Genomic DNA, 12625 nt, shown 5'->3' on the forward strand with positions numbered 1-12625 from the left:
GAGATCTCCCCCGGCTCCCACAGCCGCTCCTCCTCAGCCTCCCGCTGAGGCGCGGCCCCACGCATGCGCGCAGCTCCCAAGAGGGCCGGGAGGGGGCGGTGCTACGTGACAGCGCGGAGGTGCGCGGGAGGGCGGGCGCAATGGCGCGCGTGGGGGCGGCGGTCGATAAGCTGGAGCTCCGCGACACCGCCGCCTCGAAGCCGGAGCCCACCGGAGCCGCGGCCATGTCCTCCGTCGTCTCCTATGAGAGCCTGGTGCACGCCGTGTCCGGGGCCGTGGTGAGCGGGCGGGGCGGGGGAGCTGCGAGCTGTGCGGCGGGTTATGCCAGCCGACGCGGTGGGTTTGGAGCGAGCCGCTGTGGCGCTGCGTTCGGGTTAGTCCGGGGCAGCCGGAGGTGGGCTGGAGCAGTGCTGGGCTGGAGCCAGTGCTGGGCTGCTCGGCACGGCACGAGCTCTCATTTGAGGCGTTCAGGTGAGTTGTGGTTGGATGAAAGGCGTTAGGTGTTCATGAACAATAGAAGCTGGTTATATATCGGCCTGCCACGGAAAGCAAAATACAGCTGTTACTGTCTGTGTGGCACTGATAAGCATAGGGACGTTCTCTGGACTTCAGAGTGCTTTAGGTGTGCAGCTTCAGGGATCTGAGGCAGTGAGGAGGTTTTGTTTCCCGTTGTGAGAATGGGAACCCCCTCACACGAGCTCACCACTGGAATACTGCACGCGTTCTGTGGCTCGCACAGAACACAGCAATACTCCCTGGCCCTCCCTGTCAGCCTCACACCTGTGTGCACAGACCGGGACAAACAGGCTGTGCCCCTCATCACAGCTTCTGGTGCAAACCAGGACCACAAATCCGTGTGTAAGCTTAAAGCCTGATAGAATGGCACCTCAGCGTCCTGCTGGTGGTTGGCTGATGGAAATTCCCTCTTGTGTTTCACGCTGCTTACAGCTGAGCTGCAGCAAAGACAGAACTTTTTGCACCCATTGCACTTCTGTACCTTTGTGGGTTCCACACATACTAATATTCATATGCAAATCAAGACCCCAGAGGAAGATCTCGTTCCGAAAATGAGCTGGTTTGTTTTATTTTCCCTTTGGACAAACCATGTTATGCTGAAAACCTTAGCTTTTGTTTTTATTTTGTTACAGTAAATATGTATTTATCCTCCTATGGATTTGTTTGCTGCGGTAATATGGGGATTTTGTCAAGATCTCTTACGAAGGTGCACTGTCTCAACTTTTGTTTAAATTACTATAAGGCTGCTGAGGAATGGGGCTGTTCAGCTTAGAGAAGGGCAGGCTCTGAGGTGACCTAATAGTGGTCTTTCAGTATCTAAAGGGGAGATACAGGGAAAGAAGGGGACTGACTTTAGCAGGCTCTTTGGTGACAGGACAAGGGGAAATGGTTTCAGACTTAAAGAGGGGCGATTTTAGGTTGGTTATAAGGAAAAAGTCCTGGTTGCCCAGAGAGGTGTTGGATGTCCTGTCCCTGGAGACAGCCAAGGTCAGGCTGGAGGGGTTCTGTACACCCTGATGGAGCTGTTGGTGTCCCTGTTTGTTGCAGAGGTGTTGGATGACCTTTAGAAGTCCCTTCCAACTTGAAGGATCCTATGATTCTATAAAAAAGCAACCTATGAACTGTGCTGAAATGATGAATCAGAGCAACACGTCTGATCGCAACATCATCACTTTTGTTTTCCTTCCAGTTCAATGGAAGTCCATTTATCCTCTGGACTACCAGGTCAAGTCTGAGACTGATTAAATTAATAGTGCTGTGAGCAGCAAAAAAACAAAACAAACAACAAAACAAAAACAGACTTTAACTGAATTATAGAATTATTTTTTTAGTCTCTGCACGTAGTTGTAAAGTAACCTTGTTCCAAAAGCTATAGGAATATCAGCTCTGTAGAGGTATTATGGCAGTAATTAAGCTGCTCTGAATATTGACCGTCAACATGTATTTTTTACATCTGAACACCAGCAGACTGTAGACTTTGCTGACCAGGGAGCTGGAAGAGTGACCTCGCAGGAAAAGTTCTGCTTTGGACAGATAAGCTCCCTCACCTTCTGTATTGCCATGCAGCTACCTGAATAGTTACACCCCCAGAACTGAAGTGGTAGGGGAGCATTGCTTACCACCAGTTGGAATTACTTAAGCCAGTTTGTACCTGCTCTGGAGATCATTCAGTGATAGCTTCACTTGAATTGGTAAAGCGCTGAGCTTCAGCACTGCCTGAAAGGTGGTGGGAAAGCAGAGAGTGAAATGTCTCTCTTTCAGCAGCACAGGGCTGCAGGTTGCATTGCATGTACCTGCATGCAGCAGTGACAGTTACTTTCTCCTGCTGGTGCCACGATTCAAACCCTGAGAGCAGTTTTGTTGCTGGGGAAAGGGCTGGTTCCGCTGATCTCTGCCCCTTGTTTCTTTCTTGTTGCCACTGTGTGATACGTCTGGCACTCTTCAGACTGCACTGTTGAGTTGTTCCATTTTCAAGCCCAGCAAAAAGTAATGCTGCTTCTTTCAGCTTCTTCTCATCAGTTTATCTGTAAGAGGGGGAGAGGGTACAGATTCTTTCGTTGGCTGTAATCTGTTAATCAGCTGAGCTAGCTCATGGCTTTCTCTTGAGCCATAGCTTCTTGTATGATTTAAGCTGGTTTTAAGAAGCCTGCACCTTGTGCCCACCTATTTGTCCTGTTGGCTTCTACCCAAACCTTTCACAAATGTTCCCCTTTTCCATCTTCTTACTTGAGTGTGAATGTTAATGTTCCATGGGGAGGATAGTTTTCTCTTTGGACAAAATGCTTTGAATGGTTTTAGCTTGATCTAATAATCTGTACGTAAAAGAAAACAAAAGTCATCTGTAAGCATGGAAGCAAAACCTATTCCATCCCTAATATTCTTACATGTGCAATTTGTCCCTTCTTCAAACATAGTACACCGGTTTCTGGGTGAGAAGCAAAAGGCTACCAGAGAGTTTGTCAGGTGCCTGTAGAGGCTACTGATACGCTTTGTAGCCAATGTATTTCTCTCTTTATTTTCAGGGCAGTATGACTGCAATGACTGTATTTTTTCCTTTGGATACAGCTAGGCTTAGACTTCAGGGTAAGTGTCAAACTCAGTTTTCTTTGTACAGTGGCATTTGTGTTTTCTTGCTGTGGAAGTTTGTAAGGGTTGTTGCGTGGGGACCTATCTTGCATGAAGAAGAATCTCACTTGTGCAATGCCTTTCAATTGCTAACACTGTGTTTCCAGCAGAAGGTAATTCTCCCTTGAGAAAGTATTGGGCAACGTTTTAATTAGCTGGAAAGACTGTGTGATCTGTGGCCAGATTGCTTCTAGATGGGTGCCTAACAATGAAAAGAAAGAGATGTGACATGACACGGGATTACATGTGTGTGGTGCTGGTGGTTTTGGCTGCCGAGGACATTTGGCACTGCAGGGGCATGATGTGAAAAATGAGCCTGGAATAATTTCTGGAGGAGAAAATAGGCAGAAATAGGCTGTGTGTTCTGTACAAGGAAGAAGAAGGAATACGCTGTTTGGGGATGTGTTCAGAACAAGAAGGGTAAGAAGCTGAAAATGAGTCTTGACCATCAGCTTAACCTAAAAATGTGATTCTTCTGTTTCCCAGTTGATGAGAAGCGGAAGTCTAAGACCACACCAGCAGTCTTATTGGAAATCATCAAAGAAGAAGGCCTGTGAGTAGATCCGAATTTTCCCCTCACCCTTATGTAGGCAAGCTCTAAAACATGGTTTGAATTTGCTTACGAAGTGGAAGAGTTAGCCCGAATCTGTGTGAACGCAGATTTCTGCTTTGAAGGGAAGCATCCCCACATCTAAGCGATATGAACGGCAGAAGCTGCGTTTTTTTCACCTTCAGTTAATTGGATTAACTTTCTTGGTTATGTTACACAATCGAGCTGTTTAGCCATGTAACTGTGTCTCCGTGAGCGAGGGGGCTGTGCCCTTTCAGAAATGAAGGTACGGTTGCACACAAACCTGCATGTACCTGATAAACCAGCTTTGTCTGCCCGAATTCTTGGGTGTGTCCATTTCTCCTAGCACAGATGAAACTCTTGGACAGCTGAGCCTCTTTGTGCAAGAGAATTGAGACATATTTACCAGCTGGAAGTTTCTTCTGGTAAGCAGAGTGGAAGGAAAAAAGTGATTCTGTGTGCTAGTGAGATTTGAGGCCAGTGGAAAAGAACGTAACTTCCAGCATTGCTGTACTTCAGTATGTGCCCGCAGTCTGTGCTGAGTGGCTTGAAAGCAGCTCATGTCCTTGTCACAACTGATTTCCTAAGAGAATCCCTGGAACTCGAAGGTGGGCGAGAGTTTCCAGAACACCAGTTTAGCTTGGCCAATAACTCTCTGATAGCTTTGAATGTGAGCAGTTGGCAGCTGTGTGTGTTAGAAGCTGTCAGCCGGTTAGCGCTCTCCTTGTTCGCTTTTCTACACTGTGTTTGTCTCATGAAGGTGACAAGTCAGCTTCAGTTGAAAGAACACCAACAAGCCATTAACTGTAATGAAGCGGCTGCAAAGAGCAGGCATCTATCCTGTGTTTCCTGTGAAGAAAACATCAGTGATTGTGGCACAAGGGGAAGGGCATTTCCTCCAGTGAACCTGGCTGAGCAGTGCACAGACTGTAAAGGTTTTTACAAAGTCTGGAACCACAAAGAAAAAGCCTTAAACCAAACCAGCCATCCAAAGAAAACCTAACAGAGTGATGTGAGGTCATAAGCACTTTGCTGACCATTGCTTCAATTCCTCTTGTTTCATAGTAGACTTTTCAACAACGCTTTCCTCCTCTTGATGTAATGCAATGTCAGTTCTGCTTTTCATCTGCAATCAGTATAATTAAATTTAAGCAGATGATGTCTTTTTCTCACTTACCCAACTTACTTGCTCTAAACTTCACTGCAAGGCATTTATTAGAACTTCCACCTACCTTGAACTCAAGTGTTCAGTCTGGTTTGTGACCAGCAATGATGAAGAAATTCCTGGTTATTATTGTTTGTAATATACGATGTTGAAGGCCTCAGGGATACAACATGTCAAACCTGCCTGCCCAAATGAAGATTTTGCTGATCCTTACCTTAACTTTTGTTCTTTCCACTAGGCTGGCACCATATCGAGGGTGGTTCCCTGTTATCTCCAGCCTTTGCTGCTCCAATTTTGTTTACTTTTATACTTTTAATAGTCTCAAAACTCTCTGGGTCAAAGGTCAGCATTCAACCACTGGCAAAGACTTGGTTCTTGGGGTTGTTGCAGGTAAGGAAATGTACTGAAAATGCACCTCTGATGAAACTGAGATTTTTAACTATGTAACATTTTCCTTTATCAAGTCCACCAGAGGTCTCACTCTTTGCCTATCTCCGTATAACAACTGGCTTTGTTGTAAAGCTCTGATGGTTCGTATTGGGAATGCAAGCACTGTGCTGTCGTGGTCTTGTATTCTGTTTGTGCATGGCACATTGTTTAGTATGTGCATTTGATATCAGGGTGTCATAATTTAAGATAAGAGAAGTAGCAGGGAGAGAGAATTGTTTTCTTCAAAGGAAGGGCAAATGGCAATTCCAGGTATTTTCAGTTAGGATGTTAGAGGAGTTGAAGAAGGGGTTTGGATGCCAGTTCTTAGACTTCTATCTGGGCCATCTGAAAGGGACAAGAAGTCCCTCTGTATATGCAAGGACAGTGAGAACCATGTGTTCGTTTTCATCCCTTCCTCTCAAGCAGATGCTCAGCAGCTGCTTTGAAGGAGTGACAGTGCCAACTCCTTTGTGCAAATCCAGCATTGTAAAACTACTACTGTATGTCTGTGTCTGCGGGCACTGTTCTAAAGGATCAGTAGTTCATGTGACCACACCGAAAAGACTGTGATTTTCAGGGGTGTGGAGGTGGCTTGTTCATGTATTTCAGGTAGTTTCTTGTTTTATCTCCAGTGTAGGTGATGGGTAAGTAGTTGGGGGGAAGGTAAGGAAATTGGTAGAGTTGGCTGTATCAGTGGAGTAAGTTCTGATCTAATGACATTCTAGATCAAAGGCGGCAGGAATCACGGTAATAGTTTGTCATTTGAATGACTGGGTTGTGCTCAACATCAGTAATGAGTAACTCTGTGGAATAACGTCTGGTGTCAACTGAAGAATTCCACTTCAGGTGTTTGCTAATTCGCCCCACCAGTCTCTCACTCCTCCTACCGGTAGCAAATACAGATTGGACAAACACCAAAACCAAACAGAAAATACAACACCAGAACCCAAAGAAACAACAAAGAAATCGATGCCATTGTCTTTTCTATTTGGACAATAACATTTTGTGTCTCCTTTAACAGAGTCAACTGAAAAATTGCAAGTGGAGTTATTCTGTAACATGTTGGGCTCTAACCTGTCAACTCCACAGTGTAATCACACTGACTTTGATTAAAAGTGATTAATGTGACTTTTCTGCTGCTTGATATTGTGATCAGTGGCATGACGTTGAGTTGGAGGCCAGGAACAAGCAGAGTACCTCAGGGGTCTGCGCTGAGTCGTGTCCTGATTAATATAATCTTAATTAGTGGACTGGATGATGAGGCAGAAATGGGCTCACAAGTACAGTGTATCAAGGGGTGATGCAAAGTCCTACACCAGGGAAGGAACAACTCCAGGCTCCAGTTCAATCTGGCAATTGCCTGGGAGGAAAACAGCATTGTGATAACGAGTACTTTGTGGTGGACAAAAAGTTGAATGTGAGCCAGCAATGTACCCCTGCTGTTAAGAAGAGTTAATGTTATCCCCAGCTGCATTAGGCAACGGTTTGTTAGCAGTGAGAACATGTGATTGCCTTTCTTCAGCGTTGGTGAACCATGACTGGCAGTGCTGAGCACAGTTCTGGACTTGCTGGTATGAGTTACATGGACAGACTTGTGAGAGGCCAGGGAAGAATGAAGATGCTGATGAAGGGAGGAGAGCACCTCTCCTTTGAGCACCTCACCTTTGAGGAGACGCTGCGGGCTGGGCTGTTTGGGCAGGAGAAGGAAAGGGGCCAGCACACGAGCAACTGCTGGTTTTTATGATGCAGAGACATTTGTAAGAAAGCAGGAGCGGGAGCTCATTTCTGTGTGGTTAGTTCAGAAGTAACTGCGTTGTGTGTGGCTGAGCTGGGAAGAGCTGTACCAGGTGATTGCAGAATGAGTGTTACTTCATCCTCCTTGTTATTGTAAGGTGCAGTTCTGAACTGCCTCTCTGTTGCAACCCTCTGCAGCTGTGTCTTTCTCCACCCCCGTACCGAGTTCTGATTCTCAGCTTCCCTGCGGTACTGTTGTGTTTGGGTTTGTGTGCAATCCCTTTTTGCACCACCTTTAAGAATCCTGAGTTTTGCACCTCGAGTTTGCTTCACTTGTCCAAGAGGCTGAGCGTTCTTGTTCTCGTTGTTGTGGCAATGCAGGGGCTCTTTGCTTGGTAAGCAGAGAGGGATGCCGTTGGGACCTTCTGGTTGGCGCTGATTTTCCTTGTCTTGTGTTTGCATCAGGTGTTGTGAACGTACTGCTGACCACTCCCCTTTGGGTGGTGAACACACGGCTGAAGCTGCAGGGAGCAAAGTTTAGAAACGAAGACATTGTGCCGACCAATTATAAAGGCATCCTAGGTGAGCATCTGCTGTCCTCAAACAAGGAGGAGCTCCTTCACTGGAAGCCCACAGCAAGGACTCTGAAGATGACAGACTGAATTCATGTAACAGATCTCCTTGTGGAATCTCTGTACTCCCCTATCACTTTGCAGTCATGCAGTTTGACAGGAACCTGGACTGTGCCACCTCCAATGGTAACTGGAGAGTTTGTTGTCTGTGCACACGTAACCCCAAGGCTTTTGCAAAGGCACACAATATCTTACCCAAATCCTGGAGGAGCAGCGAGCCCAGCAGTGTGCTAGCTGGGAGGTCTGCCTTTGGACAGACCACCTGCAAATTGACATTTTACTCACTGTAATCTCTAACCCACACTCACCTTCAGGCTGCCTTGCTCAGTAAGGAAAGAAGGAGGTCATTTTGAAGAGGGTTCAGATAAGTAACGTTGATTCTGAGCTTGAACTGAAGAGTTGAAGGCACCTGCATGGCTGGCAAGCTTTACTCACACTGAGAGCGGTGTGAAGAGCCTCCTCTGTCACTGTTTATCCATTAACTACCCGATTAGAATAGAGAGTAAAAAATGACACAGAGATGAGTGTTGAGGAATTTAATAAAAGCAGAGCATCAGTCTTCAAGTACAACGTCTCCTACAACCAGAATGTTGTGCTCGTAACCATAACGGCTTGTTTTTCTACCTCATTTCTCAGATGCCTTCCATCAGATCATACGGGATGAAGGAGCCTTAGCTTTATGGAACGGTACTTTCCCCTCCTTGCTGCTGGTCTTCAATCCTGCCATACAGTTCATGTTCTATGAGGGCTTTAAAAGAAAGCTTTTAAAAAAGCAGACACAGGTAAGTATGTTTTGAGACCAGGTGATGGACGTTCTCTGTTAAGAGAGAGGTTCCTTGGGGAAATGTACATTTGGTTCCATTCCTTGCTCTTATGGAGCTGTGGAGGTTTTTGCTGCCTTCTTTTTTTTATTCTCGCTGTTGCTGGGTTTTAGTGTATATAATGGCATGAGACTGTGATGCCCTGTGGGCTCTGGATCTCTGTTAGGCATTTTAATTCTGGCTTATCTGTTTGAGAAACAGGTAGTTTTACATACCCTGTTACCCTTCCTCAAGTAAATTAAATACGTTGGTTGCCCATATTTCTGATTGGAACCAACCTACTTTTATAATCTGGAGAACGTTCTGATATTGACACCCACTAATTTTCAGTAGTAAATTCACACAGATGTGAACTTTCACACTTTCTTCCACTGAAACAGGCTGTAATCGCGTTGTTTCAGTAACCTGCCTGGAGGTGCAGGTGAGAAATGCAAAAGCCTGTGAGTAGGAAGGAATTACAAATGAACTCCTGTTGCGGGGAAGCTGCTTGTTTGCACTGTTTTGGCTCTTAGGAGTGAGGTAACCTCAAGCTTCATTCTACTCCTGTTATTGCAGAGATGCTTAGAGAGCCAAGAAGCAGGTAATGCTACTGACTGTCAAAGGGATGCAGGTAGCTGGCTGATGGGGTGCTTTGTGTTCTGTCTGTATTGAACAGCTGACATCTTTGGATGCTTTTGTCATGGGTGCAGTAGCCAAAGCCGTTGCCACCACCCTCACCTATCCTTTGCAGACGGTGCAGTCAATCCTGCGGGTGAGTACTCTTTGTTTCTGGGTAACTGATCATTTCCAAGAACATGTCATTCCTTTGAAGCTGTACTGATGGGTTCCAATGGAACTTGGCATTGCCGTGCCAGGTTGCTTCTAGAGCTGTCAAGATTGACAGCATTATGCATCTGTACTGTGTCCCACAAAAGCTGGTACTCCATGCAGCTTATAGGCATTGCAGAATTGTCGATTTTTTGTAGATTCTTTGGCTATAAACAGAAAATGTGTCAAGTGAGAAACTAAAATTACATCCTCTAAGCCCAGGTTGTTTCCAGATGACCTCAAGCTTTAACATCTCTTTTATGTTTTTATTTAATTTTAGAACTGTTACATGTTTATTTACATTTCCACTGTGTGGTTATTGCTACCCTCATAAGATACAGGGTGAACATTGTGTCTGCCCAGCTTTTCTCAGTTTCTGTTCCTTCCCACCTCTCTTCACATTCCTGTGCACACAATGACATCTATGTAGAAATCAAGTTTTGATAATAGCCATTTCTTCTAGAACTTCTCCAGTTGTGATTATCAGCAGAGCCAATGCATTCATTTGCTCTTTCATCCTGTCTAAAGAGACTGTGCACATCTCAGGAGTTAATAATACAGGCTTTTATTATTTACATGAGAGGTTAAATAGCAAATGACATTTAAGCAAATGTACCTTTATTTGGATTCATTGCAGGATGGCCTGTTTTTAATTTGTAGTGCCTTATCTGCTGGCATGAGTGAGAACTGTCTGAAAGTAGAATGCTCTGTTTCAGCTTTAGCATTGCAGTGTTACAGTGTTCCTGGATCTGTGTCAACAGAGCAGCTTTACCCCTCATTCCTTTCCATGGATGCAGCAGAAATAGCTGCAGTTCTGTGACTCTTGCTTCCATGTTTCATTTGTCTCCTCCTGGCTTCTTGAACAAAGTCCTTCTGTCTCTTGGTGGCAGTGTCATTCTTTAAAATGAGGGCTGCTCCGGTTAAGTTGTGCTGATGACAAACCAACTGCTGCCTCCTGCTTGCTCTAGCCTATGGCAGCCAGTTTTTTGCTGGCTCGCGTGGTCAGTGAGGAGTCACCTTTATGGTAAAGCACAGCCTTGCTGTCGGTGTCCCAGTGCTGATGTGTGCTTTTCAAAGGGGCCTGTGCTAGCAAAAGACGCCCTATGTGCTGTTACTTCATGGCAGCCCGTTCTTTCCTTATAATACAAAGAATACTTCTGCATGAAACTTAAGTTCTGTCCTCAAAGTTGAATTATGGGGCTTTTTCTTTTAAAAATCTTCAACTTTTAGAAACTTGCTGCTCTCATAGTTATTGGGGCTCCTTGTAACAAGCTGTCTACACCTTTGCTTTCCTCTTCCTGGCACAATACTATTCCTTGTTCCCATGAAATGAGCAGTGACCTGTGTCATTGATAGTGCTGAGCTGCTTCCAGCCTTGCTTGTTGGTAGGTCTATCTCCCTTTCAGTCATTAAAAATACATGGCACTGTTGCAGGGAAGCTGCTTCTTCAGTGTCTTTGTCAGTAAACAGTGGATAAATTAAGTTCCCACTGGAGAAACAGCAGTGCTGTTGGTGTGTGTGGCATTCCAGGGTTCATACATTCTCTTTAAAACTCATGCCTCATTTTCTGAGTTAGAGAATGCTGTTTCCTTTGGGAGATCTTTAACTCTTTGTTCCTTGGTGAAGCTCTGTTTGCAGAGCAGTGTGATGGTAGAGAGGAGATGAGAAGGAAGCTCCCAAACCTGGCAGTGTTCAGAAACGTCTGAGTAACATGGGCTGTGACTGGCCCTGTAGCTTGAACCTAGTTAGTATTTGAAAACTGATAGAGGCGTCTGACTCTCTGGCAGCAGCACTTAACCTTGGTTTCTCAGGATCAAGTGGGTTAGTTGCTGATGACAAGTCATTGCTTGCGAGAATCTCTTCACCTAAATAGTTTCCAACAGTTCTGTTGCTGCTGTTTCTCAAGGTGCGTAGCAAAGAGACTTGTGTAAACCCCACGTGTTCTTGCAAGCTCAGTTTTTGAGATGCTAAAAAGTTTTCTCTTGTAGGACTAAAAGACAGCGAGCATGGCCGTGCGTAATGCTTTCTTGTAATCTGTCTTAAAACCAAAATAGTTGATTGTATCCCTGAGCATGAGAAGTTGAGTAACTTGAGCTTTAGCTTCATGCTTTTGCTGAGAGCTGTTGAAGAGCTGTAGGATTGACTCTTCAGGCTTTTTAACCACATATTGGGTTCTCAGGCAATTAATGTGGGGAACTACTGCTCTACAATGCTGGTGCTTCCTTTTTGTTTCAGTTTGGACGCCACAGATTGAACCCAGAAAACCGAACACTGGGCAGTCTTAGAAATGTTCTCTACCTTCTTCGAGAGAGAGTGAGGTGAGACTTGTTTGTTTGTTCGCTTGTTTTTCTAATACGGTATAATAAGTATTACTAACGTTGACAGCACTGCTGGATGTGACTCTTGTTTCCTTTTGCCTGTCCACCACAGCCTGAACTTGCTATTTGAATCAGCCTGATTTTTGTTGTTGGTTTTGTTTTGTTTTTTAATAATCCTACTGTAGTGTAGAAATACACAAAACTGAATTCTCCTTAAAGTCTCTGCAGTGGCTGGTAAACAGGAAACCGATTGATTCACCTCTGGCTTTAAAAAGAAGCAAGTTTTTTGCCCAAAATACATAACTCTTAATCATAACAGTCAGTTAAGAGATCGAGAATGAGCTGAAGATCCCTACAGTTGTCATTAACTTGAATTAATTCCTTTTCTTCTTCTTCTTCTTAGGCGTTTTGGATTAGCAGGACTCTACAAAGGCCTTGAAGCAAAGCTCCTGCAAACAGTCCTTACTGCTGCTCTTATGTTTCTAGTATATGAGAAACTGACTGCGGCAACCTTCAGAGTCATGGGATTAAAGCATTCGCGCACACATTGAGAAAGGAACCTATGCCAAAGGTTATGGGCTCTAGAAAGATGTATTCTGTTTTTGAGACTGCACTTGGGTAGTAACGGGTCCTCACTTGCTCTTCTTTAGCCATCTCCATTCCTCGGAGGAGTTTGGAATGCAGTCTGTAGGAAGTGTTGCCGCAACTTTGGGAACAGCCCATTCCCTGCTCTTCTGTGGACTCGCTGTGTTAAGAAACAAAGCAGAGACCTTATTCAAACACTTGAAATGAAATTCCTACTGCTTTGTGAATTGGCAGACAGTCACGGTGAGAATGATTCCCTCACTGTGCTGAACTTTCTGATTTTCCTTTGAATAACCCTCAACTACTCTCCCTGTCTTTACCTTCTGTCAAGGGCTGGTGGGGCCAGTTTCATGTTATTCTCCTCACACTATGTTTATGTCACTCAATAATGTGGATCATTAAAACAATTCTGAAAGATCGAG

The 12625-nt window shown here is 44.9% G+C and overlaps 1 protein-coding gene across 2 annotated transcripts; it reads left to right on the plus strand.

The window, feature by feature from the left end:
- Nucleotides 1-98: 98 nt before the first annotated feature.
- SLC25A17 (solute carrier family 25 member 17) lies at nucleotides 99-12625 on the plus strand. 2 transcript variants are annotated; one of them, XM_072326725.1, is made up of 10 exons: nucleotides 99-278; nucleotides 3039-3099; nucleotides 3628-3694; nucleotides 5116-5267; nucleotides 7506-7622; nucleotides 8309-8454; nucleotides 9149-9244; nucleotides 11536-11618; nucleotides 12022-12189; nucleotides 12269-12341. In XM_072326725.1, exons 1-9 carry the CDS (start codon nucleotides 141-143, stop codon nucleotides 12167-12169), a joined length of 1008 nt encoding a protein of 335 aa, XP_072182826.1. In that variant the 5' UTR covers nucleotides 99-140; the 3' UTR covers nucleotides 12170-12189; nucleotides 12269-12341. The 2 variants fall into 2 exon arrangements, with proteins under 2 accessions (XP_072182826.1, XP_072182825.1); XM_072326724.1 differs by having other exon boundaries at nucleotides 12022-12625.

The sequence above is a fragment of the Excalfactoria chinensis genome, chromosome 1 (assembly GCF_039878825.1).
Source record: "Excalfactoria chinensis isolate bCotChi1 chromosome 1, bCotChi1.hap2, whole genome shotgun sequence".
NCBI lineage: Eukaryota > Metazoa > Chordata > Aves > Galliformes > Phasianidae > Excalfactoria > Excalfactoria chinensis.

Coding starts and splice junctions, on each gene's coding strand:
- SLC25A17 (XM_072326724.1), top strand. CDS start 141: ATGGCGCGCGTGGGGGCGGCGGTCGATAAGCTGGAGCTCCGCGACACC. Junction 7,623..8,308: donor CAATTATAAAGGCATCCTAG/GTGAGCATCTGC, acceptor CTCATTTCTCAG/ATGCCTTCCATCAGATCATA. Junction 9,245..11,535: donor CGGTGCAGTCAATCCTGCGG/GTGAGTACTCTT, acceptor TTTTTGTTTCAG/TTTGGACGCCACAGATTGAA.